The sequence below is a fragment of the Dermacentor variabilis genome, chromosome 3 (assembly GCF_050947875.1).
Source record: "Dermacentor variabilis isolate Ectoservices chromosome 3, ASM5094787v1, whole genome shotgun sequence".
Classification (NCBI taxonomy): domain Eukaryota; kingdom Metazoa; phylum Arthropoda; class Arachnida; order Ixodida; family Ixodidae; genus Dermacentor; species Dermacentor variabilis.
In genome coordinates, this window is record NC_134570.1 from 63,945,021 (window position 1) to 63,972,830 (window position 27,810).

Genomic DNA, 27,810 nt, shown 5'->3' on the forward strand with positions numbered 1-27,810 from the left:
GACAGGTGTCACATGTCTTCACAAAGTGGTCTGCGTCCCGAAAACACCCTGGCCAATAGTACTCTTGCAAGAGACGGTCCTTAGTTTTCTTAACTCCTAGGTGTCCGGACCACGAACCCCCGTGCGACAAGCGCAACAGATCCTGACGATAGCATTGAGGCACGATCAGCTGATCGAACTCCACTCCCCTGCGGTCTAGATACTTCCGGTACAGGACCCCACCTCTTTCCACAAAGCGAGCATTTTTCTTGGCGATACCTTCCTTGACAATGCAGCATATGTTTTCTAGGCTGCCATCCTTCTTTTGCTCGGCTATCAAAGCCGAGCGGCTGACTTTTAGCAACCTATCAAGTCCGTCTGACGTAGGCGCGATGAGCAAATCTGCAGATAGCTCTTCTAACTTTCCCGCATCGGTAATTTCCTCTCCAGTATCTGGTGCCTTTAACGTTACAGGCTCAATTTTATTCAGTTCGGGCGTGCTCTGAATATCAGCTTGCTGCGCCTCTGACCCTTTCTCATTGTTCGACAACGTCGGCGCCGCAACTACCGCCTTTGCAGCGAGCTCCCGAACCTTCGATCTGGTTAAGGCCTGAACGCTAGCCTCACCAAACAAAAGCCCCTTCTCGCGCAGCAGGTGATCGGACCTGTTCGAAAATAGGTACGGGTACTGGGGGGGCAGCATAGATGACACTGCGGCCTCCGTCTCAAGTGCTCCGAAAGGTCCTTCAATAAGCACTTTTGCTACGGGCAGACACACGCTATGAGCTTCCACGGCTTGCTTGATCCATGCGCACTCGCCCGTGAACATATCGGGTTCTACGTAAGACGGGTGAACTACATCCATCGTAGCTGCGGAATCGCGAAGCACTCGGCACTCTTTCCCGTTCACGAGGAGGTCTCGCATGTAAGGCTCGAGAAGCTTCATGTTCTCGTCAGTGCTGCATAATGACAAAAACACGACTTTTGTTTTTGTTTCCGGACACTGCGCCGAAAAGTGACCCGGCTTCTGGCACGTATAACACACGCGCGCTTGCCTCGTCTCAAACCGCTTTCTGCGTTCGGCTTCGGCTGCCGCCGTCTCCTTACGTTCTGTCGGACTGCTTTCACTCGCATCCGCACTACGTGTGTCCCCCTTTAATCTCATGGGCGTGAACTTCGGCCTCTCAAACTTCGAGCCAAATTCACCCTTTTGACCGTCCTTAGCTCCGCGAGCCCGACGCGTCACAAACTCCTCGGCTAGCTCGGCGGCTTTAGCCACCGTACAAACGTCTGGCCTATCCAAGACCCAGTACCGCACGTTCTCAGGTAACCGACTATAAAACTGTTCCAGCCCGAAACACTGCAGAACTTGTTCGTGGTCACCAAACGCTTTCTCTTCTTTGAGCCACTCCTGCATGTTTGACATAAGCCTGTAGGCAAACTCTGTATATGACTCACTTTTGCCTTTCTCATTTTCCCGAAACTTCCGACGGAAAGCCTCCGCTGACAGCCTGTACTTTTTTAGCAGACTCGATTTCACTTTGTCGAAATCCTCTGCCTCCTCTCTCTTCAAGCGAGCGACTACGTCGGCCGCCTCGCCGGGTAACAAAGTGAGCAAGCGCTGTGGCCACGTTTCCCGAGAGAACCCCTGCTTCTCGCACGTTCGCTCAAAGTTAACCAGGAACAAACCAATGTCCTCTCCAAGCTTAAACGGCCGCATCAGGTCAGTCATATTGAACAATACGCGTTCTCCTGCACCGTGTGCCTGACTTCCATTACGAGCGCGTTCCATCTCTACCTCGAGACGCTTCATTTCCAAAGCGTGGTCGCGCTCTTCTTTTTTTTTCTCTTTTTGTTCTTTAAGTTCGCGCTCCTGTCTTTTTGCAGTCTCCCTCTCCTCAATGGTCTCAAGGCATTCCGACAGCTCGTCATCCTCAGCTTCTAACTCAAGAATAGCCCTTAGCAGTTCTGGTTTTCTGAGTTTGTCCGAGACATCCAGACCCAACTCTCTTGCAAGCTCCAGCAATTTCGGTTTGCGCAACGACTTCAAATCCATGGCTGCTCTGAATGCTGCTTTCTCTACTGCCTATTATTGTCTTGCCGCAAACTAACCCGGCAGCAACGACAACCACAATTACCAGCTCTGTTTCTGACACTAACAAAAGCCTGGCAAAACTCAGAAGAAGAAAGTCCCGCACTCACCAAACCTCGCAGCCAAGAATTCAGCGCAGTCGTTCCGCTGCAGGCAACCAGTCATCACACAGGGCTCGTTGCACTGCTCCCGGATGGTCGTTGTGCTGCTCAGCATACAGTCAACTGCATATCTTCGCTGCTGGCCTCCGTTGTCGCGATCCCACCGCTGCCACCAGTTGTTGGAAACCTCAGCGCTGACGCCCGTTGTTGCACCTGGGTCGCAAGCCCCAAGGGTAGCGTTGGCCTGGCGGCCTGGGGCACAACTGGAAGCATCCGAAGGTCCCGGCAAAGCATGAGTCGACTGGTAACAGAACAACTTGTTTATTCTAGCATCGCAAAGAGCGGGCGGTCAGGTCGACCGAAGTGGAGAGACGGGAGAGCACGTAACTCAACTGAAGAAATCGGAGCCTTCTCTCGGCGTCCGGGAGCAGCTGCTCTTATACTCTCGGAGTCGAGGGCAAGAAGGAACGTCTCTGGAAGGGGGCGCACGTGACGGCGCCGCTCGGGCACGTTGGGACGAGTAGGTGACGCATCCGCCGGGCCGGCGCCGCTCGGGCACGTTGGGACGAATAGGTGACGCATCCGCCGGGCCGGCGCCGTTCAGACCTCCTCGCTTCACAGTTGGGGGAGCTCCTCTCCCCGGCTGCCGCGCTTCGACAAGCGTGGGCACCAACATGCACACACACACACACACGCACACGAAGACACGTGGCATGGGAACATGCCTGGACGCGCTTGGCGGGGAGGCGTAGCGGCGGCGCCAAACGGGCCAAAATGTCTGCCGCTTTGAACGAAGCCCCGGCGTCCGTTGCATCCGCGCCGGCTATACCGCGCGTCGTAGGCGAAACGTAACACCCTTAACACGACCAAGCAGCCCCAGTCATACAACCAAGCGAATGTTTACATAAGCAATGCTCAGGATTGGTGTTCACTTGAACACCACTTTGCACTGATCCGTTACTTGATAGCAAACAGCAACTCTTCTCACTTTGTGCCTCTGCAAGCGGGCAAATTCAACTGTAGTGGCAGTTCCGGTTGTCGGCTACATGGTGACATTAAGGAACGGCTCCTCCATAAATGTACAGCTCCTCGTCAGCGGAAAATTATGGAGTAATCGTCAGGGCCGCAATTTTTTCTTTGGGGTGGGGGGGGGGGGGATTTAGGTTTGACTGCGTAGACATACGGTGTGTGCGAGCTTCAAGTACGCGGAAGCTAGTAGTCGAACATCGAAGCAACCTAAACCGCTAGATTTATGTATCAATCTGAATTGCTATTTAGAATAGTCGGAATATAAACAAAAAAACAACTTTGTAAGCTTCTTTGTCTCTTATTACCCTACACGAACATGCACTTTGACTTTAAAGTGAATCTTTGTGCTACAGGCAGCTACAATCTTTGTTATGCTATCTTTCGTTCACGACCATTGGTATTTCTAACCTTTTTCGTCTCACCTAAAATTAGGACAATTCAAAAATACGAAATTATTTGAGAGCTCTTGATACAATTATTCTTGACATACACAAAATGCGTACGCAGCGCTTGAAGCTAGCTCAAATTCCCTGTCATTTGACGTTTGCCTCTAAACACTGTACACATTACAGTGTCTACACAAGTATTTTGCAAGTAAGGTCTTGCATGCCTCACCAAAAGTTCTTTTATATGCGGGGGGGGGGGGGGAGTGTCTTGTATGACAAGATCCTTGTTGTCGCAAAGCGCAGTTAATAAGACTGGACGCGCTCTCAGGCCTCAAACAAGGGCGTTTTATATTCGAAATGGCCGCAGGGTCAGAGACCAAGTATCTCGTCTGCGCCCCCAATTTCCCAGCATTCGTCCCGATCGACACCGCACGTTTCTCTACAGTGTTCCAGAAGGTGCTGGTAAAGTTCATGAGGATCGAACATTGGCCTTCCGCAAAACATGCATTCCAAATCCAGGTTCTCGATGGCAACGTAATCCTCTTGGAGCCATTGCTGCTCCTGAGGCATCGTCTGGTGCGTCGTCTGGTGCTCCTGATGCGTCGTCTGGAGCGTGTACATGGCCAAGGCTTGGTCTTCTGCACGTTCCTGTTCAAGTGAACCCGTGGTTTTCTTTACGTGTTTGACGGCTTCCTCCTCGGGTCTCCCGCCTTCTTCTCGGACTTCCTCCGGCGACGTGGGGAGCTCCTGCTTGTTCTTCTTCTTCATCTCCTCTTCGGCATCGTGGATGGCCATGTGTTCGAAGAAGGTCGACGCGTAGCGGAAGCCTTTCTGGCAGACGGAGCAGACGATGTTTATCTTGGGCGCGTGCACCAAGTGGTGTCTCATGAGGTGGTGCTTCTGGCCAAAGCAGCGGCCGCACAGCGAGCACTGGTAAGGGCGAGCGTCCGAGTGCGTGTTCTCGTGCGTGCGCAAGCCGGAGACTCGCTTGAAGCCCTTGCCGCAGTGGAGGCACGTGTTGATCGTCTGACCGTGCTGGGTGCGCATGTGCCGGCGCAGGTTGTAGCGCAGGCTGAACGTCCGGCGGCACACCGGACACCGGTGCGCCGGTGGTGGAGGAGGCTTGGGGGCCCGCGGCGGTGCTTCGACGGTTTCCACCTGCAGCTGCGCACGCGGCAAGAAAGGAGCGAATTTTGAGAAGAAAGACATGCAGATCCAACGCACATCTTGGAATCTATGTAAGCGAAGATTTCGTGAAGCTGTTAATCAAATACTATAAATCTGCAAATTTCATCTCTGCGTCGTAGGCGTGAAGGGAACTGGCGAGCGGGCGAGTGAGCGCTTGTGCACCCGTGGTACGCAGTGGGACACACGCGGTGATCGCCTCAAAGACCGAGTTGGCGTTGATACTGTTGAAGCACACGTGAGATTGCGGCCTAATAGTTATAGCACCGGGCCTCTGTGCCGAGGGACCAAGGTTTGACCCCACCATCGGGAACGTCATCGATACTTTCTTTCGTCTTTAAGTATGAGTTTTAGGCAGTATAGCAGCAGCAGCCACGGCCAGGAAAATTCGGGAGGAATCGCAACGAAAGCTTTGCTATAATAGATCAAGGTAGTAAATCATTTCGCACATCCGTGAAACTTTCTTTTAAGTGTAGGCGAGCGTTACGAACAACGTCACTCGCAAAGAGCGAAATTCCAAAGGACCTCTAAAGGCTTCTAAGTATACAGTACAAGGGCCGGTATAATATTACGATACCTCTCGCTCAAGCTTATTTATTTGTCATCTACCGACCACGACCTCCCGATCCTGTTGATAATGGTAGAAAACACCGCACGAACCTTTTGGCCAAGCGGCGTTTAAGGAAATAATTTCAATTGAAGCATTTCGCTATCCCGGACATTGTTTCTCTTGTAATGCTGTTAATTCATCACGGGCCTTGGCGTTTGCCAGCTAACATAGCATCTGCACTGACTTCACTCAATTAGCATAAGGCGCAAGGCGTCTTTGCCGGGTGGACCACCTCAGGAAAGAGCGTGAGAGAACGTATAAGCATTCCTTTTTGTACCCGAAGTCTGTGTCTAAGCCTCGTAAGCTATGTTATCGAGGACTTCCTCGATAACTATCCGCACTGCGCACTGAGTGGCCGTATCTGTATACCGTGGGGCATCAGGTCGCGGATTCGACTCCCGTCAGCGGCGGCCGACGTGCTAATAATGGCGGCAGCATGGAAGTGTGCTCTTGTGTAGTTAAGGTTTAGGGGGCCCTCGGGATAGGTCCCGTACCCTGCAGAATACGGTGTCTCTCATTACCAACTGTGCAGTTTTGGTACTTCAACTTCACAAAATAGTCTCAATACATAGTTACACTGGAAGCATAGCGCGGAAAGGACGATCGACGAAGACTAGACAGAAGAAGCGCTTGTCCTGTCTAGTCTTTGTCGATCGTGCTTTCCGCGCTATGCTTCCAGTGTAACCATGTATTACCAACCAGCCCAAGCCTATACCCTTCTGAAGTTCAATATGTATATTTTTTTTCAATGCTGCATGTTCGACATAGCGTCGATAAGCTATCCCAACATATTTTCAGGAGTTAGTAGGAAGGTGTGGCGTAAAAAAAATACTGTATAGTGTGATTGCTTTCCGACATATATTGCGTAACTGCGCATTCGAAGGCGCCGGATTTTTTTAACATATGCGCGTTCTCTACCGACTGTTCAAATACTCCTTCAGTCGGATCGGCACCGGTATCCTTCTCACAGCGATCACAGCGTTACGTCTTGGTAGGATTCAGAAGAGGTGCGATGCCGGTGACGTGGCGTAACTTTTCTTAAGGAGTCGTCGCTGTTAACTTTCAGGGTCTCGAGAAAAAAAAATTCGCGGTAGTCTTAAATCATTTGACACTGTTAGATTCGCGGCTTCGGTACGCCATTTATGAGGCAATATCTTTTTTTTATAACTTGCTTGTAGTTGCAACACAAAAATTAATGTCCAACCAAGTGCACACTGGGAATCTAAATTAGGGGCGCAGATAAAAGTTTAACATCTTTATTGCATATATTTTGTTGCGTTTCATACAATGTGCCTTCTCCTTTGTTGCTTTAGCTACAGCAGCATTCAAATTGAACCATTATAGGGCTTGCTGCGAGCTAAATTGTAGAGAAAAAGAAAACATGAGATAAACCTCAATGCAGGGTGATTCACATCCCAAGGTGCGCATCTATGCATTAATTAATGCGCCTATTCGATAATTAATTCGTGTTTCTCTGCTGAAGAAGCTTACGTTAAAAAGCCAGCATGCCAGTACCTTTCTTTCCTGTTTTTGTGGCCACGTCAATTCTCTGTATCGAGGAGATTGAATGCGAGAAGCGCTGTCGACTTAAACTAAACATGGGGATTTTCCGAGCTGCCAGAGCCGCTCCCGTTTTTTTTTTCGTTTTGTTCTTCTTTAATTGGAAGCGGTGCCAGGAAGAGAATAATGTATAAGTACCCCGGCGAGCACTAGGTCACGCCATTTATGATGAATTTGCAATGAAGCACCGTTAATGCTGCGTTAAAAATAATCACACGTGTCTTTTCCTATTTAAGTTGTAGAGTGTTTGTGGTCGGCCCGCTCCTGTGTTTTATGCCTGTTACTAGAACATGCGCATAGTCATTGTTCTAGTAAACAGAAAATGTTTGTATTTTTTTTTCGCCGTAAGAACCGAACACATGACAGATGTTCGCATGCGTGCGCAGTACCGTTGCAAAAAACCCCCCTTCGTGTCTTTTCTATCGCTTTTCTAGCCTGAGTAGTAGTGAAATTTGACTGATGCATGACTTCTAGTGGTTTAGTGAAACTTACAACGAACTTGAGCTCCTCTTTGCCAAATGAAATGCGCTTTCATATGACTTCGGCTTGTCGTGTTAAAGAGCACGAAAGTGTTTGAGGTACAGACTTTACAGCGAGTACATCCTGTTCATGGCGCTAACATAGTTTGCCGTCGGCACTTTCTGTTTCTTTTTTGTTATCTTTCTTAATCATTAATTGTCGCAGGAATGGCTTTTGTAATCACGTAGCGTAAACTGGTGTTGCTACTGAAAAGCTGGGCGCTTAAGTGGCATCAACACAACGTCACGTTTCCTCGTGCTGCATAATTTCGATGGTGTTATCAGCTGTTGCGCAAGATGCGCCGCTTCCGAGAACGTTAAAGCCAATCTTTGCCTTTTCTTATCCCAGTATTTCCTCGCCTCAAGACACGATCTACCAGCTCTTGCCTGCTGCAAGTGTCACAGAAACCACTTTAGGTGCACGGTGAAGTCTATACGTGGCAATGTAACATTAAAGTTTGGGTTAGCTAGTGCTTATCCATATTGCGCTTCTCTGTCCCTGGTTGTTGCCTATTTGTGGCGTCACGCGCCGTGGTTGCTCAGTGGCTATGGTGTTGGGCTGCTGAGCACGAGGTCGCGGGATCGAATCCCGGCCACGGCGGCCGCATTTCGATGGGGGCGAAATGCGAAAACACCCGTGTGCTTAGATTTAGGCGCACGTTAAAGAACCCCAGGTGGTCGAAATTCCCGGAGTCCTCCACTACGGCGTGCCTCATAATCAGAAAGTGGTTTTGGCACGTAAAACCCCAAATATTATTATTATTTGTGGCGTCATGATCCTGTCGATTCCTCTGATATTGATGGCGGATAAGCGAAGACGAAGCTGGCCGGAAGATTTCTGTGACAGAAAGGACCAGGCCATAACTGTCCGAGTACCTCGCAGATAATGCGTCAGTCAGCTGTAGCTGACCGGATCGAACGCCCATATTTAGGAAGAGCGGAGGCGAAGTATAAGGCAAGAGGGACGATACCAAGGAAACAGCAGTGGGAGCGCAAGAGGTGTTGCGCGACCATTTTTGTTTCTTATACGATCGACAAATCGAGCACCGCAATTTATCTCCAATTCTTGCTGGGGAAGAATAATCTACAACGTGGAGAAGGTTGGCGACCGAAAATTTTGACGCCTCCTTCCTTCGCAAAGAGACGCAGTGTGACAAAGCGGAAAGCACTTTTGGTTTCGTGGCGAAATTCATTTTATCAGTTTAGTGCAAATCATTTATACGAAAGTGTCCGTGCTCGTGCTATTTATTGCAGGTTCGCGCTGGAGAACGTACTTTTTGAGCTGGGAAACGACAGGCACTGCGAAACACACCTAACACATATCGGGCTTGATAAAGCATATCTAATTCGATTCCTGTTCGCGCGGGGGCACTAGTACCAGGAGCCTTATTAAGTAAGGATTATTTCCTATGGATTCTATTATATTGGTGTCGCCCGTTAGACTGAGTGATCAATACCGGTGATGAAGTAGGCGTGGCGTCCTGCCAGCCATAGACGAAATGGGAAAACTAACAAAAAAATGGCAAGAATCGTCGAAATCAAAATGAAATGGCCATTCCAAGACAAAACAGTGACAAAACAGTGACAAAACAGTGACAAAACAGTGACAAAACCCTTGGTTCAGTGAAAGTAATATTTTCACCAAATTCCCTGGTTGTGTTGTCATCTCGCTTTTGCTAAACAGAACCTCAAAAGCGTGTTTCTTTCCTTTCTTTATTTTTCTCTTTTTCTTAATCGCCCAGCACTGTAATAAATTCTCCAGAAACCACCTGATTGGTGGTACATTAAGCGAAGACGACGAATCCAATTAGTCCGTGCATGCAAATATAGCGAGCGGATTGCGCGTCGTGAAAGTAGGCCCCATGACTGCCTCGCGTGTGCGTCCGAAATAAGCGTCTATGTGGCTGCCGTTTCACAATGTGGCGCTTGGTTGTAAGGCACGAGAGGATAAACCATTCAGATAAGTGAGTGCACCTTGAATAACAGAATGCATGGACGCTCACTCATGAAGGCAGGACGTCATCTATAGTTAAGCTGTAAAGCATACTTTAAAGAAACAGGATGCAATCGCGCTTTGCTGTCACGCACATCTTCGATCGAAACGCTCGAGCCGACGTACTTCCTGCTTAACGTCACCGCGCCATAGGGGTCTCCCTCGTATTGTTCAAGATATGTTAGTCAGACAGAGGCTGTATCGTATATACCTCGAGAACGGGCTGAACTTGAATGGAACCCTCCAGGAAGATGACTGCATGCTGCTCGAAGGCGGACCTCAGGTCCAGCTTGTGGATGCATTGCATGTGCTTCTCGAGGAAGTGGCGTCTTCCGAACGTCATGCTGCACACCACACACTCGAACGCCTTGCCCTGTGTAAGAGTAGATGAGCCAAAGCCGCGCTCATTAGTTTGGTGCAATAGTACTTGAAGCGGTTCGTGTGGCAGGCACTGGTCGACTATTGCGCCATGATGGCGAATTCTTTTTCTAGAGAGTGGGCGTCATCCGTTGCTTAATTAGGCGCTCTTCTTACTATGGCTGAAACTAGACTAGGCTTAGCCCGGCTAGATCTCGCCTAGTCTTGCTCCGTAATCGTGCGTTTCGTCAAGTCTGAAGAAACGTGGTGGCTTGGTATTCGATTTCGGGACCTTCAGTGCAGGAACTCGATGCCCGAGAAATCTACACCGCGTCGCATGCTACCTTGTTACCTCTAGATAAAATACATCAAGACGACAGTACAGATTACATTGCAAACACAGGTAGCTTTTCTATTCCATACTCGGAGGGTAACTTGAGGCTGGAAGGTTCATAACCTGTATAATGTTAGCGACAGATGTCCGCAACGCACTGTTGGCCAGAGAGATAGAAAGTTTTAATGATGAGAAAAGCACAGAGGTCAGCCTGAGGCATATTCCTCTAGCCAGCTGCTCTGTGCTGGGGGAGAGGGAACATAGAGGAACAAGATTGACGATGGTGGGGCACTTGGGGGTAGGGCGGGAGAGGATAAACCATTCGGATCCTCTCGCAAGCCCACCACATAAGCGGTGGGTGTGCTCATAGCTTAGAGTCCAAGCCTGTACTTTTTAAAAAAAATCGAGTAAGGCCTGGAGAGCCTGCAAACTAAATTTACGGTCACGCCAAGGGCGAATACGGAAAGTCATCTGACACCACGAGGCTGTCATGATGGACAAGATTATAGGCAATTTTTTTTAGTGGTACAAGCATCGAGTGTCACTGTTGTTTCCTGCGCAGCACTTCCGGTTAGCTCCTGAGATGACCGGGGACGAAATTCAAAACAAATCAGAAATAAATAGCCGAAAAACATAGTACAGTACAAAATTCATGTTTCATTATAGATGTAATATCATAGCACACGCTTAGCTGCGAATTACTGAAGTGTCTGAAATAATTCGAAATAAAATTTACTGATTACCGCACACCAAAGCACAGAGTCGTAGACTTCAGAGACCCGCCACGTGAGCTCGAGTTTGATCGAAATTCCTGGAAACCGGGAGGTAGAAAGCGGAAGTAATGACGTCGCTAATGGCGTCACAGAGAAGAAGGTGGCGTTATGTTAAACCGGCTAATTAATGGAAAACAGTTGCCTGGCATAGATTAAACATTTGCCTAGCAGGGCGGATGTGACGTCACTCCCTCCTCTCTCGCTTCTCCTCTCCCGGCGCTCACCTGCTCGCTCACTTGCTCGCTTGCTCGCAACAGCCTCGCGCGCGCTCGTTACGTGCTCTGACGTCACGACCAGAGAGGGCGCGTAAGGTGCGCTTTGTCTGTGAGAGTGGGCCTGCGGACAAACTACGCAGGAACATGACGACAAAAATTAGAGGCACCCATGCAGCGAGGAATCGCTAAGAGCGTGGGAATAGGAAGGAGAGAGAGAGAGCCATATGGGAAGGAGTGCCAAACGCTTGCCTAAAGTCCAAAAGCTCTGCTAACGCGATTAGGCACAACCCAGTAGGGGACTTAAATTCACTTGTAACCACATTGGTTAAGGGAATGTTGAGGCGGGCCGGCAGTTGCCATCTCCGCTTTTTTGTGTGTTACTGAAGTGTATTTAAAGACCGTCTGGAACCCATTCCTTTCAGTCGAGGTTGTAATCACTAAACTGATAGGTAGTAAGACTCCGTACGATGCAACGCTTGCCTGGACCATAACCATTTAATGGTCGAACAGTGGGACTCGACCAACAGAGTCTCACTGGTCGCTTGGTCGTATGTAGGGACAGTTGTCCAAGGCTGTAACTTAGGAAAAAGTAGAAGAGTAAGGCACTGTTTACTTTTCTTTCTTTCATCAGTGTTCTTCTGCCAACTCTGCATTTGACTGCAATTATTTTCGCTGCAATATATTTCGCAGTTTTGTTACCTCCGACCTGCCTCCTGCTTCTTCCGCGCCGATTATCACCTGGAAGAGACTTGATCAACTTCAAGGATAATGAGCAATATTTACTGATGTGATGAGATTGTGAAGTCTCATCGCACCACGCATCACAGGGTCAAGTTAGCTGACGCAGCGCATGGACAGGTGCAGATCTCCGAGAGGCCTTCTTCCTCTGCTTTTTACTTCGAAAATATGAGGCTGATGATGAACTTAATGAATTGAAGATATAAGCGCTGCCGTTTCGGTCATCACGCTGTACTTCTAACGAATCGCGCATGTTGAACACGCAGCTATACGCGTGAGCGTGCGGCCTGTGCCAGCCTTTAATTTCGAGACAAAACGGTGGCATGTATACGCACACGCAGAATAAAACATTACATGTTCCCTCAATGTGTGTCCACCGCTGGCGTCATGGAGGAACGAAACAACTAGGGGGAAGCATGGAGCAACACGGTTGAAGCCAAACGAGCCATCCCAAAGCGTGATGGTCATGTCAGAGCGCGCTATAGATTTATAGTGCTCCCTCTCTGCAGATACACTCTTAAAAAAAGATTACGTCCCTTGGGGCTTATCTTGTTCCACAACCATAAACGTCATCTGTCTTGCCCGTATTTCTTTTCTTTAACGCTGCGAGCCCTGTACTTCCAAGTCACGAACGGCTTGTGCGTAATCAGTGTGACACCGCATTCTCGACGGGAGAGAAGCGAGCGCTGAGTTTTCAAGCAAAGAAACGCAAGCAAGACAGATGATGATTATTGTTGTGGGACAAATACACACCCCAATGTGTGCAAGTGTTTTAAGAGTGTAGAGCCACGGCAGCGCAGCCGAACGAGTGACGCGTCTATTAAAAACTACCGGAAGCCAAATATTCTCCGCGAATAAGCTGAGTCTAGTCTCAGAGGTCACGTGTTGGAGAAAAACCAAAGAGTGTGGCTTAAAGGAGAGTTGGATTGCCAAGGCTGACTGTGTGACGCAATATGACGCAATACGACGCAATACATCCTCTTAGTTTATTTCATTCCTCCGTGGCTGGCGCAGTCTCCGTTAGTCTTGGTCAAATCTCTCTCTCTCTCTCTCTCTATATATATATATATATATATATATATATATATATATATATATATATATACCTCGGTGATTGGCTGCGAAGCTCGCGTCTGATTAAGGCGGAATGCAAATAAGCCAGCCTTTTGCTGTCGAGGTGTATACGTCAGACGAACCGCAGTAGATCGAACTGAATCCGCGTATTTCGATATACACCAGCTAGCTCCGATGGTAGAACGAGCGCCCCAGAAACGCGTGTTCCCCGAGCTTGACCTCCGTAGCAGGACGAAGTTTTTCTTCAACCGCGTAGCTTTCTTTTAGAGAAACTCAGTCGAGAAACTCATATGTGTTTTCCTTCGCAGCTCGGAGCTACTGGACAAATGAATGACAATCTTTCCTTTTTCGCGAAACTCCATTAATTATCGTGTAGCGTCGCGGCATCTGCGTGTCAGAAACAGGAGACACTCTAAAGCCCGTCCTAAGAGCCAGGCATGGTGTGCTGCTTTTCCCGTGCGTTGTGTTAAGGCGCGTCTGCTTCTCGACGCCAACGCGCAAACTGTAAAGATTTAAAAAAAAAGGCTATCGCGGGGCTTGTAACTGCCTTAGACGATTAGCGCTGCGGCTGGAGTGGAATACAAATTACTTGCGATCGTGCTGTGAAAAAGGCGCTCAGAGGCATCACCAATGATAAATTAACTTCAAAGCTGGCTGGAACGGAGCTCGCCTCGTCATTAGATGCTTTCCGCGAGCAGCACGAAATGTTAAAGAAGAGATGCGCCAGTTTGGAGTGAGTTTGAAGCTTAGCCCTAATACGCTTCATTGACGTTCATCGATGATGCCCGAGCTGAAATTTAGCCCACGGTCCCGCCTTCTATTCAGAGGCACCAGACTGAAGATCTGTACGCATTTGTCGAACATTTCTGTAGGGCAGCGGTCACCAAGAAACGTTATTGCAGCACAGTGTCTGATTCGGTCAGAAGCTGCACGCATTGGTGTTTTCAATGCAACCATGAAAATATTAATGTGCAAAGCGTACAAATAAGGGAAAGACCATCGAGAGATTAAAGTGGTACCGACATAACATTTTCTGCTACTCGTTTATGATCTTGCGCTAATTGTGGTTCGTTAATGAAACCAGAGAAAAAATAGCGGCAAGCCTCAAAGCGCCCTATATAATTTAACATAATAGCTTTTATAGAGTCAGTTTCGATTTCGTTTCCTAGGACGTCGCTTTGTCATGACACAGAATATGCTCGCGTGGGTGCGGGACTCTGCTGCGACTTTTCGTCACTCACTCCGGCTTGCTCTAGCGTCCTACTATACTGCTACTCGTTATGGGGGCCGATGTAGCAGCATAGCAGCAGGCGACCGAGTGAGCAGGGACGAATGCCAAAGCCTCGCAATGTCCGGCTACCATGTGGCTATTGTCTACGTCATGACGTCACAACACAGTAAAAATGAAACCGAAACTGGCTAAAAGAAAAATCCATTATATTAATTTATTTGTCGCGCGGTGAACTTGCTAGTGCTTTTTCTGGGGTATAGAGGTCCTGGACCTTCATTTGTCAATGTCAATACCCTTCTATTGCACATAACGGAGAGATGAGGGAAATCCATCGGAAGAACAATATGCAGATTGTAGACATAAGAGAAAATCATTGTGAGATTAATCTGCAAATTGTAGAGATTAGAGGAAGCCACGAGCGGACAATGGGCGGCCTTCCTCCCGTGCACTTATTTCGGTTTTTGTGCATACGCGTACGAGATCAGCCCTGGGAGTGTTAGCTAGCGCCGCTCACGAGCACGACAGCAGATGTGGAACATCCTCTTAACCCGGGGTGTCACGTCTAAGCTGAATTAGTCGTTTCTCTTTAGCGTGCATTCAAATATAAAGACGTTATCTCCTTCGCTACAACGAGCTTTCGCTGTACGCAGCGCTTCCAGTAGCCGCCCACCTGGGTGTGCACGTTCACGTGCTTGTCGCGGTGCTCCTTCTGGCGGAAGCAGCGCTTGCACTTGGGGCACGGATACGGCTTCTCGCCCGTGTGGATGCGCAGGTGCTTGAGCAGGGTGGTGCGGTTGGCCAGCACCTTGCTGCAGGTGGAGCACTTCACGCGATCCTTGTCCGACGAAGTCCTGGAGGCCGAAGAGGTGCCGCACTTGCCGCAGTTTCCACCGGTCCCGCCGCTGTCGTCGGCGTTCGCGTAGTTCTTGCCACCGCATGCCTCGGCGAGGTTCGATAAGGGAGCAGCCACTTCGATGCCGCCTTCGCCGTCGCTGCGTGGCTCTTGCTTGACGACGAAGACCGTCGGTGACGTCATCATCGTCTAGACACAAAAGTGCCGTGGAACACGATGACGTCTTTCGCGTGACGCGGGGACAGGGTGGTCTGTTGCTAGGTTTTTGCTGCGGGATGTCGGCAGTTATGAGTGAACGAGCTTCTGAAGCCCACATTGCTTTAATTTAGAAACAGTGCAACGTAGGGACAAGAAAGAAAGAATAAGGTTTAAATGCAAAATGCTCATGTACATAGACTTATGTGCTGGTAAAAAAAAATAACAAACCCAGGTGGTCAAAATTAATCCGCAACCCCCTAATGTGGCGTGCCCCATAATCAGATCATGATTTTGACATGCAATACCCGAGAATTGAATTGATTCATTGCTCAAGAAAGAAACCACAGGACATGACAGAATAATGGCTCTAAATAAAACGCAGTATTGAAGGTCCTGCTCGTGATCGCGTCGTTACTTAACAAAATGCTCTCCACTTGAGAGTAGTGTCACTTCGGTGGAACAATACCATACTGTAGGCGATGTAATTCCTGAGTTCGTTGCAAAAATGCATATTTAATCTGATTTACTGGGCTGAACAGCGTGTTAGAGAAGTTCCTAGGTCACTGTTAACACGTAAAAAGATTGAATGCTCCGCTTCATGCGTTATAATATGCCTAAACCGTGCACTGAGCTCTGAACAGGCACTGACTCAACTAGGCTATACAAAACGATGTTAGAAATTGCTCCTTTACACCGGTCAGGTAACTCCGTGCATTCCAGCGAGAGTTCAGGGTCGCGTCGTTCAACCAAAACAAAGAAACAAAGGTAGGGCTTGCCCCCATTCTCTGCCTCTGATCGCCATCCGCGTGACGCCGACTGACTGCAAGCTGTACAAAGGGCTTAGAAGCGCGCAGTCGGCCGGCCAGCCAACTTTCGCTGAAGCGATTGGTTCGCACGAGATCTAGCCTTCGCTGTACTTCGAACACAACTGTTCAGCTCCATGCGGTTATCCCAAGATACGCCGTGTGATGATTGCTAACAACGACACCTCGTGTTTGGGCCCACGGCGACTGGCTATGCAACTTGCCATACGTGGCAATCACGACGCGCCCCTTCCCTCCGAGAAGGGACGAAGGGAGAGGGAGGCCACGTACTGGTAAGACGGGAGACGGCGCAAGGCCTCCTGGACTTACCACCGGTTCCGCGCGACTCCGGTCCCAGAAGGAAGAGGATGCGCCGTTCCAAAATGCGAGAACAAGGGAAGTGGCAGGTGCGCCGGTTAGAGCCAGCGCGCGTACGACCGCGCTTCGATCTCTTCACGCATCACGACTTGATGGCACGCGCCCGGTGGCTGCAGCGCGTACCACACTTTTTTTGTCCTCTTCGCGATCCAGACATCCCGTGAACGTTCCTGGACAATCGAAAGAGAGGTGGCGGTGCGAGATGGCACCGCTGGCATCCGGTATCCACGTCACACACCCAAGTGCGAGTCTCGTCCTCCTTTCTGTGGCGTGCCGGCTCAGCCCAAGCGTAGTGGCTGGGTTTCGACGCAGAGCGTTGACTACAAAAATTCACATCCTACGTCGTATAGTAGAGGAAGAAGTTCTACGTTTCCTTGTGGCTTGTGGTAAAAGGACTCAAGCAACATCGACTCTCGATGTCAACAGCTTCGTACTTGAAGTAGCAAAGGAGCTATACGCACGTCATCGCTCGCACCTGCCGTCTGCATTGCTGAGGTGATTTTTCGTCACCGATAAGTTCATGCACGAAATCACAGTTTTAAGTGGTGGATCTGGGTAATCTTCGGCCACGTGTCCGCGGCGCTGCTATAAAGGCAGGGCACCGTATCATTATTATCAGAAGAAGAAGCAGCCTATTTTTTGTCCACTGCAGGACGAAGGCCTCTCCCTGCTATCTCCAATTACCCCCGTGTCCTGCGCCAACCGATTTCAACTAGCACCCATGAATTTCCTAATTTCATCGTCCCACCTAGTCTTCTGCCGTCCTCGACTGCGCTTCCCTTCTCTTGGCAACCATTTTGTATCCCCAATGGTGCACTGATTATCTAACCTACGCATTATATGAACTGCCCAGCTCCAGTTCTTCCTCTTAATGCCAATTAGAATATCGGCTATACCCGTTTGCTCTCTGATCCAAAACACTGTCTTTCTGTCTCTTTACGGGAAAGGCGGGAAAGAAGTGAATGTCTTGGTCCTTGGAATTTATTTATTTATTTATTTATTTATTTATTTATTTATTTATTTATTTATTTATTTATTATATTTCGAAGTCTCCGGATACGTCCGTACACGTGGCCTTTGAGGTATGATAAGTAAATAGATTACATGAGGGATGGGCATAACAATTACAAGATGATGGCGTGGATCGTTTTCTAGAATTGGATGGAATTGATAAGGTGCGCAGCTTCCGGCGGGAGATCGATCCAGTCCCGGGATTATTCGACAAAGAGTGATCAAGTATGAGCAGAAGTTCTCCAGGGGGGAGCGTAGATGGTCTTCTGGTGGTCAGTTCGACTGGAGAGGTGATTTGCTGGTGACATCACTAGTGCTGCTAAAGCTGAAAGATAAAACTTATGAGGAAGGCAGAATATAAACATTTTACGTCACGATTCAAGATTTGGTAATGAGACTCGAGATTTTAAAGTAGAGACTCTAGTAGTCTCTACTTTATGAGTAGTCGGAATAAATGAAGTGAATAGCGCGATTTCGTAGCGCGCAAGATACTTCCAAAAGATAAATAAACCAGCCTCTTTTATGCAGCGGGCTCTGGCTCAGTATAGACGGTGTCTATGCCAAGTAACTCAATGCACATTGGCGTGACGAGGTTCCTAGCACCGGGGGAGGAAAACAGCGGCTGGCTATATGTTGGGAAATGGCTGGGAAGAAACTTGTCAAAAGCAGCGATCCTATACAAGGTGCGGCCATACCAGGAAAAACACATTTGATAAGGTGATCCCCACCGTTCGAGCCGCCATTACCCAAAAATAAAAGCCTGACCAGCATTCTTGTATGGGCCCAGAATTCAGCACTTTCCTTCCACTGAGGTTTTGTAGAATTTTTTTTTACCTTACTGACCGTAGAAGAGAAAAAGGCGACGAGAAGAAATTTCTCTGCCAATTTTGCGCAGACGATGAGGCGATTAACCTTTCTTTCTTTCTTTCTTTCCTTCTTTCTTTCTTTCTTTCTTTCCTTCTTTCTTTCTTTCTTTCTTTCTTTCTTTTTGCTTATTCTCTCGCCTATTTAATTATTAAAAAAAAACATTTTTAGAAGTGCATTTGCGACCACTTCTTTGTCGCGACATCTTTCCTCTGGGAGCCTCCTCTCATGGACACTGCCGGGGTGATCCTTGCTCAGCCGTTTAGGAAAGTCTTATTGCTTCAAGAAAATTCGCTTGCTAAATATGTAGTACAATTATATTCTTCATTTAGACTCTTCTTCATATTCATTTCTTTCTAAATACCATTCAAATCTCGGTGGATACCCCATAGTGGGTACGCGCCATCACTAAAAGGAAAAGAAACAAACAAACGTTGCTTAGGCCTGCCGAAATTTGTGGCAAACACTGCACTTTTGCCTCGAAGCGAGAGTTCTGGCCTGTTCGTGCTCATTTCGCCTTTTGGCTATGCAATGTCTTTTTTTTTAATTTACTATTCATCTCTAAGCCGGTCGCAAATAATTTTCATTTCGCAGCTTCATTCATTTTTTTTTCTCATGTTCTTTGGCCTAGATTTGATACGCCCCAGCTCATTTCTTGTGCGAACTTTACTAGGCCCACTTTACGTGAAAATTTCATTTACACTTCCGAAAAATGATTATTCTGGTTGAGCAGAAATAATATTAGACAATATTTTTGCGAACTATGCTAAGCTACTACCATACTGTGTTTTAAATGAGTTCTTCAGAATCATATGCCGGCACTTAATAAAAAACGTATTCACTGCAACCGGCGCATTGCAGTGAGGGGACAAAACAGGCGACGAAATTCTTTTCGCTCGAACTTAATTGACCTTTTTCTTTTCGCTTACCAGACTTTCCACCTATCTTTTAGCAGTGTACATCGCAATAATTCGTGCCTTGCGTAAATCAAGCTCTTCAAATACCACAGCTGCTATTGTCACAAATTTTCTTTCGGTGTGTTCGGTCCTTTCTGCGTCTAGTAACTCCCTTTTACTAAGATTATTAATTTCTCTGGTCCCTGCTCATTTTCGACGCAGTCGATTAGTTTGACTGCCAGGTCGCAAGGCTTTGGTTCTGAATGAAATTGCGAATTTACTATCCAGCGAACCACTTAACGGCCCTGTTTTTCCTGTGCTATACCATCGTCTGTTTATTTGACTGCGATTAGATTTCGCACGCGTACTGTAAAGCAAGTTATCATTTTTTTGTCTAATCCCACGTTAATCGCTTCTCCTGAGTATCGACACTTCTTGAATTCTTGCCGCATTGAACCATTCAGTACACGCGGACTTGAGGTAGCCTTCCCCAAATTACACCCGTCGGATTCCCTATCTGAACGTTTACCTACACGGGTCTGGTTTGAGGCATTCCCATTTTTGCATTTTTTCTGCGAAGAGGATGAAACAATGGACCACTTTTTTCTGTTGTGCCACCGCTTTACTATACCGAGAAAAAAAAATCTTCGAAATTTCCTTTCGCGAAATTGGCCTGTATCTCACGATTCCTCTTATAGTTTTATTTGGAGCATGCAAGAATTTATTATTGATTCCAAGTGATTGCCGAGTTACACCTGCTTCCTTTACCTGAGTCAATCTAACCGATTACCTTGCTTTTATCTATATTCGATATAGTATATTCATATTCACACTACGTCATTTATTGTGTGCATATATCACTATCAATTTACCAGTTCTCCTAAAATTGCAAGTGAAATTTTACTTCTATATCAATTCGGCTTTATACACCCCAGTGTTAGCAATCCTACGCTGAGGGTATAAGCCCGATTGTATGACAACGACGATGACGACGACGACGACACCACGACCACCACCATTATCAACAAGAGCAATATCAAGAACAAGAACAACAAGAGCAACAACACCGACAACAGAAAGTTTGCCTTCATGCCCTTTTGGTATTGTGTGAGATTAACTTTTCAATCAAACCAGTCTAGCCAATCCCCCTGTGGGTACGAGCCATGTTTTGAAACAACAGCAACAACAACAGCAACAACAACAGCAACAGCAACAACAGCAACAGCCACAACAGCAACACCACCACCACCAACAACAACAACAGCAACAACAGCAACAAGAACTGCAACAAGAGCAACAAGAACAGCAACAAGAACAACAATAATAACAAGAATAATAACAAGAACAAGAACAAGAATAATAATAACAATAACAAGAACAACAATTCGGACTGCAGCTAAGTGCATGGGAAACTATTTTGCGGCTTTCTTGAAGTTCCGCGCAAAGTTTATAAAATGACGGATGCCTTTTTACTAGCATGCGGCTTGCTTTTTCAAAAACAAGCCCATCTCGTCATTGCTTATCGTCAAAGTTGCCGATAAGCGAGCGATAAATGGTGTAATGCATACCGCGGAATTATTTTTAGAGATTTATGAGATGGTATATTATCGTGTGCGTTAATGGGAACTCGTTGCACTAACTTTTCTCCGTTCTTTGCACGATCGCGTGCCACACGTGTGTTTCGGTCTTTCGTTAACGCCAGAGTGAAACGCCTGTAGTCGGAGCCGGAGCACCCAGCATGCTCGCGAAGAACGCTGAAAGCGCTAGCCGCTGTGCTTGTCACCGCTGCGTTTGTCACCGCTGTGTTAATCAGGAACTTAATCTTTATGTTGGCCTCCTCGAAAACACCGTCGAGCGTAACAAAAAAGGGTCAGTACGAGCTCACAGAAAATCTCTCGCGCCCGTGTTACGGCTTTAGCCGGAAAACTATCTGCTCTGTGCAAGTTTGTCACGCGGAAAGACTCCATCCAAGTCCCAGGCGGTCTCGTTAGGGGACCCGGCCTTCCACCACGCGGCACGCCCGAGATAACGGAGACTATAATTTTCGTCTTCTCGCGAAGGCGTGGCAAAAAAAACGTGACGCGAGTGTGGCCGCATGGATTGATGGGCATATCCGCTGACAGACTTCTCGGAGAAGTGAATGGCGGGTGCGCGGATAAGTCGCTATAGTTCTCCACGGGTAACGGGGCAGTGGCTCGTTGGCGTAGGTGCTGTGCGGTGTCATGGAGTGTAACGTTGCTCCTAAATCAGCCTTCAGTTCTTCTACATTTTGACCGCTGTGGTTGACCTTTCTTCGATGTTATTGTTAGAAGGAGCGCTTTCACGGCTGTGCGGCCGAAGTTACTGTCAAAGCACTGCTCGAGATCACCCGGGGTTGTACTACTAAAAAGAGAGAGAGGGGGGAGTCTATGTGAAGATACAATACGGAGCAGTAGACAGGAAATGCTTCACGCATGGTCGGAAGAGCTTGTAACTGATGAATGCGTCAAACGCAGCAACGCCGCGTCTCACGTGACTGTAACGAACGCGTGAGTTGTCGGAGCTACAAAATAAATGAAGACTTCGAAGTAAACATTGTGCTTTGAGGCGTATTTGCGGCAGGAAGTTTGTCGAGAGGAAAGTTTTGTGATGTACTTACGCGTGTCACAACCTCGCTGCAGGAACTGCCGTCGAAACAGACCAACTTGTGCGAGTTAAGTATTATGCGCAATGGCCTGAAGATAGAGGGAGAACTGAGTTCCACTCAACCTTCAAGTGGTTTTCGTGGTGCCGTTCGTACATTAGTCAATCTGTTCCTAGGGTGGCACGGATGCCGGACAGACGCTGACGTTCGCTAAAATTGTCTGCCCATACCTCGTAACGCTTTGGGAACTAACTTTACCGAGACATTATTCTTGCGTAGATGTGAGAGCCTGAGCGTCGCTAACGTGTGTAGAGGTCACTTGACACACCTACGTCACATGAACACACTATGTTGACGCTACGTGAAATACAATCGGAGGTATGTTTGTAAATAGTTTACAGAGGAGAAAAATGGTATTGAGAAAAATGCACACATACAGGCTGAGCTTTTACGAAAAAATAATTGTTCCGAGCGGGCGGTACTCCTGATTCACGTGCTTTAGAAGACCTGTCGAGAGGCCTTCTAATCCTCCGCTGTTGGCATGTTCGTTCGTGTAATTACTATCGGAATAAAAATGCTGCCTAACAATACAAGAAGGTTTCCTCATCCGCATTTGTATTTATCCCGAAATGACCGCAGATAGCTCGCAAGGAAGCGCCCACACATTTGACGCACATTTCTGCGGGTCTCGGTACTGATAGACATGTGATGTCACCTCCTTGAGACCCGAAAGTGGCGCTAAGGATGAGTGACTGCGAGCCCAAGGTCAGGCTTACCCCGCCTGTATAGAACCGCCACAACCGTCCCAGCTCTCTTCGCCAGACCTTCCTTTTTGTCCATTTTGTTAGCTTCTCGTTTACATATCCTGCCCTTGACGCCCACTGTCCACCGTATACATATATGGTTTCTGAAAGGCAAAACTCTCGTTACAGTTGTCAAAACAAGTTTTTGGAGCCAATGGCATCTATCGTTTTCATGAACGACGTCCCTTGTATCTGTGCGCCAACTGTGCACAAAGGAAAGTAGCAGGGATATCTGGTGACCAATCCTCCACATTTTAATGCTTGCTCAGTTGCAAGCGGGTGGATGTTTTGAAGCGTCAATACTTCGAAAATGGTTGGGTCCAACAATGATTTTTCTCTCGCGGTGATTGCTTTCGATGACTTACCTGCCGTAGTTCAAGATGGTCATCTTTAGGCTAGTGTCTTTGATCTCCGAGCACAATGAAAAGAACGGTCGAACACTTGGAAGCTTGAGCGTTGTGTTGTAATCAAACCGCAGTTTGGCGACGAACTTATTATCAACAGACTTATCAATGACACATATAACAAAAGAAATGCTCCTTTCGCAATGTCGATGACCTGAGATTGTTTATGGCAGGCTTTCTTGTGGCAATTTTCGTTAAGCTTGAAAACAAAATGAGGTTTTTCACCTGAGCAATCTATCTAAGTTGGCCCTTTATATGACACAAGGCAAAATTCGCCTTCAATCTGCGCACACTAGAAAGCGTCTGTTGTTTTTTTCTGAGGACGGGGTATTACATGTTCATGCTTGGAAATAGTTGTATCACTTGTCAGGTAGGCGTTTTGAAAACATATTAGCAAAAAGAAAAGGCTAACGGCGAATTGCTCACAGGTCCGAAGGAAGCAAAACTCACATCGGGGATGATGAAAAACTAGACTATAATCGCACAGCTTGAGAGACATTTGCCGAAAGTTTTTAGATAGGGCGCATCTGCAAGAATAGTATTCTGGGTAAGTTAGTACCGGATTGCGATAGGGTATCTTGTACAATGAGACTAGACATCACAATGGAGGAGAGAGAGAGAGAAACTTTATTGTACAAACGGTTCTTTGACCGAGCCGTCGGTCCGAGATGAGAAGGGAAGTACGAACCAGAAGTTTAGCAGATAAACAGGGTTGCCGTTCTTAAGCAAATTTATGGCTCACGGGCCTCGTTTTCATGTTCGAATCTTACTGAGCTTATCCATGATTTCTTTAGATGTTTCTTATAACTGCCCGAAAAAACGAGGAGATAAGAAAGAAATACACACCACTCCACGAGCGCAGACTGCTAACTGTTTATTTTTGGAAAGAAAGCAGCATACATATATTTAAAAAATAAATGGTGGGCAGTCTGCGCTCATGGTGTGGTGTGTGTTTATTTCTTGTGTCCTCGTTTTTTCGGGCAGTTATAAGAAACGTCTAAAGCTATGAACCAACTAGCCCGCCAGAACGTCCTACTAAACCCATGATTTCTTCTTTTCTAGGACCTTCACCCACCTTATTTTTTTTCTCGTAATACTCAACTGCGAAATCACATCGACATTGACACCTTGCTAGAAGTATAATAAGAAAGAACGCGATAAATTGTACTTAGGTACTCTGTGCTCACGCAGTTCAATCATTGGTTCTGAGCTAAAGATGGCCCATCAGTTCTTCGGAAATCTTATTTTGTTGTAGCACAAGCTGAACATGGACAACAGAAAGGCACATCTGACACACACGGCGCTAACTTTCAACAATGGATTTATTTCCAGTTTTCGTCGTTACATATACACCCTCGAAACGTCATACAACACGTGTAAAATTTCGGTAAAAATCAACAAACACAAAAGAACGGAACCACACGCAAGCACTTCTTTGACTCACATATTCACAGACATGTACACGTTCAGCGTGAGCAAAGATAATCGAACTCTTTTGAGGATAATAAAATGGAAGGTTTACTGGCGCATGCGTCACCAAACGCTAATGTCTGTCTAGCTTCTATCTTTGTTCGCGCTGAACGTGTACATGTCTGTCAATATGTGAATCAAAAAAGTGGTTGCGTGTGGTTCCCTGTTCTTCTTTTGTGTGTGCGTTTTTACCGAAACTTCAGACGTGTTGTACGACCTTTCGAGGCTGTATATATGGCGACGAGAACTGGAAATAAATCTATTGTTGAATGTTAGCGCTGTGTGTGTCAGATGTGCCTTTCTGTTGTCCTTGTTCAGCTTGCGGTACAACAAATTAAGATATGCCGTACCAAAAGCCCTTATAGCTATCCTCATCGACTTCGGAAACCCTCGAGGTGAATGACGATTTATTTGAGGGGAAACATTTTCATCCCCCTTAAGATAGTATTATACTACAAAAGGAAATCAGTACGGGTTTCTCAGACAGAAAGCTTTGAAAATAAATTCGTCCTGGTCCGGGGATGACACACCAGTTTGGTTCGGTCCCCGAGTTCGATCCCCGAATTTTTCCTCAACTAGAGGTTTCCTTTGTAGCTTCGTTGGATGACAGCCTTTGCCGTAACATTACGTACCCGCTCCGAGACGTATGGTCGTTAGGGCTGCAAACGCAAGGAAGTTGTTTGCGGAGTAGATGAATGCCAGTCCTCACAAAAGAAAAGAAAGAAAGAAAACTGCCACAGTGGCATAGTGAATGTGCGAAAAACTAAGGCTTGTACAAACCTTCTGTACGGAGATGCCATTCTACCGCCTTCTGGAGAATATTCACCGGGCGTGAAACCGAGATCTATCACCCCTAATTTCTTGCAATGTTCTGTTGCCAACCATAAACAGCTGAGTGTTTGTAAGCGTACCGCGGTTTCGTTTGCATTTTTTTCTGTAGTTACGCGTAGTTTCTTGCGCTGCGTCTCCTACTTGTGTAAATACCGGCAATTGTAGCTATTGTTTTTGGCGTGACATAATGAAGTGCATCCATCTTGTAATGGTCGAGGACTACATGGACGAAGCAAGATGGGTTAAGCCAGTGCGGAGAACCATCGAAGACACGACGAAAACAAGCAAACGATCTCGGTTGTTCGTCTGGTTACTGTTGTTTATTTTGCTTCAGTGGCTTTTTCATCACGTCATAACTATTAGTGGCTGATTTTCACACGCTGGTTGCAGCAGTGTGTAAGCTACGCAAATTCTTACCCAATAGGAAGGCCGAATGCCCTTCGAGATGTACTCATCCGCGCCGCGTCGTCTTCTCAGCGTCTGCTGGCCATACTGTTATATGCTCCATGGTTGGTGGATTGATGCAAAACATCTTTTGACGCCATCACCATAAGCTGCGTTTACATGCATGCGACAGCAGGGCTTCGCTTTACCTGTATGCTTTCCTTGCAATTACCTTGCAGCCTCCTTGGCAAGCAGTACGGGCGATAGCCCTTGCTAATGTTCACCTGCGCCACAGCGTCTGTTCTGCGTCTACTTGGCGTTTGCTCACTACCGTCATCACCTACCATGCTAGAGCGGGGTAAACTCGCGGACAACTTTCTGTGGCTATGAAGGGAAAGCTGCGAAGCAAAGCGCGCACAAGTGAGAGTGCTTCTGCAAATAGTCACGTGTTTTAATCCGTGTTAGTTAAGGCTGGGGAAGAAGTAAGGTTTTTCTTCCTCCGCCGGGTTTTTCTTTTTTTGTGTGTGTTTTAGTTCGTTCTCGGCTCCTCCTAAGCCGTTGCACTTTTCTCTGCCTCGGTATTCCGGGACTAAAGATGCTGGATGTCAATAATTTGAACTAAATTTATTTACGGACAGACATTAGCGGGTTACACTGGGTATGTAGAAAAACAAGGAAAGAAAGTTCACATTAACGAATGCGGCTGAGCAACGGCCTCGGAGCAGTCCGTCGCTCCAATCGAGTACTTTTTTTTTTTTTGCGACAGCGTGCCTTCTGGCATAAAGAATTATTTACACGTGTAGATACACGCCGGATTCTCGGAGGAAGTCAAGCAGTATTCGGTGGTGGCGCCCCAAGATCCAACTGTCTACATCCGGCGGCCGACCTGGGGGTGGCCCACATCGAAGCAGGTGTTTCTGGCGGAGGGCACTGTAGAGAGGGGCAAGTCCAGAGGAGGTGCCCAGTGCCCAACTACCTCGCAGACAGGAGCGGGACAGAAGGGGCAGGAATCGCTGATGGAGGCACAGTACTGTGCCGACCACGATCAGGTTACCGCAGGGGTAAGGGCGACACGGAGGTGTAACCTTCGTAGCAAGACCTCTTCCCAGCGCGCTAGGCCGCCAGGGAGGTCGGTAGCACACGGTGGGAGGAGTGCTCGCGGGGCGCGCCGAAGGTGTTCTTTTTCTGTGAGGAGCCTTGTCTCCGTAGAGGTGTGGGCCGATTGATGTGGACGAGAAGCTTTGCTATGACTTGCTGCATCCACTAAGGCTTGCGTGGGATGCGCATTGCGACGTATCCATTGTACACGTACTGTAACGAGTAATTTCTCAACTGTGTCCTGAATCTCATGTGCCAAAACGTCACTTCAGGTTTCTTTATACAAACGGGCGGCCGGAGCCAAAGGCAGGCGAAGCTGAGACATGCAGCAGCTTTCTAAGTGTAACTTTGACATACGACTTCGATGCATTCAGTGTTCATTCGGTCTCTCTCCTTCTCTCCTAATTTACTGCCTATAATCGGAAAGTGGGCTGCAAAAGCCTCCTCCCTGTGTTCTTCTCAACTTTTTTTCTTACGCTGTATGAAGAAACAACTTACGAGGCACCTTCGAGACGACCCGGACAAAAATTCTACGCTTCCTTTCAAGGGACGCCGACGACCGCGTGAACTTAGTCTTAGGAAAATTCTACTTTTCTTTTCCTTCTTTCTTCCTTCCTTTCTTTCTTTCTTTTTCTCCCCGCTTTGTGTGCGTGATAGCGCCCATGCATTTCGCCACCCAAAAGAACGAAGGGCAACAGCCGACTCCTCGCCGTTCGATATGGGAGGAAGCCGTTCCCCGTTGGTTCCTTTTGATATCCACCCCTTCTCGTCGCTTTGCCGTGTGCCCCTTTCATTGTACTTTAGTTGACGGAGACGTGCTTTCCGTTCTACCTTCCGCTCTAACGAACATTTCACTGCAAGATCAGCCCGGGTGAGCTTCCTCTTCGTCTGCTTCGCTCGATGATGTGAGAAGCTATGTTGGAGTAATCGGGGCGGTGGCAACTGTGGTGGGCATAAAGAGAAAGAATGACCCCGGCTAAGAATAAGTAAAGATGTCGTAGCGTAACTCGGGGCGTTCG

General features: G+C 47.6%; 2 protein-coding genes across 3 annotated transcripts in view; one reads left to right on the forward strand and one right to left on the reverse strand.

Annotated features, from left to right (window-relative positions):
- LOC142575764 (uncharacterized) overlaps positions 1–27,810 on the forward strand; it is a 232,606-nt gene that overhangs the window by 158,165 nt on the left and 46,631 nt on the right. The window lies entirely within an intron of this gene.
- Positions 3,912–16,482, reverse strand: LOC142573974 (uncharacterized). The gene is made up of 4 exons (XM_075683171.1): positions 16,360–16,482; positions 14,846–15,296; positions 9,665–9,826; positions 3,912–4,751 (listed from the first exon to the last, which is right to left on the reverse strand). Exons 2-4 carry the CDS (start codon positions 15,212–15,214, stop codon positions 3,957–3,959), a joined length of 1,326 nt encoding a protein of 441 aa, XP_075539286.1. The 5' UTR covers positions 15,215–15,296; positions 16,360–16,482; the 3' UTR covers positions 3,912–3,956.

What these genes read in the sequence shown, in the direction of transcription:
- LOC142573974 (XM_075683171.1), bottom strand. Translation starts at nt 15,214, where the DNA reads ATGATGACGTCACCGACGGTCTTCGTCGTCAAGCAAGAGCCACGCAGC. An exon ending in ACGTGAACGTGCACACCCAG is followed by an intron (nt 9,827 to 14,845) that starts GTGGGCGGCTAC and finishes ACTCTTACACAG; the next exon opens with GGCAAGGCGTTCGAGTGTGT. An exon ending in AAGTTCAGCCCGTTCTCGAG is followed by an intron (nt 4,752 to 9,664) that starts GTATATACGATA and finishes CCGCGTGCGCAG; the next exon opens with CTGCAGGTGGAAACCGTCGA.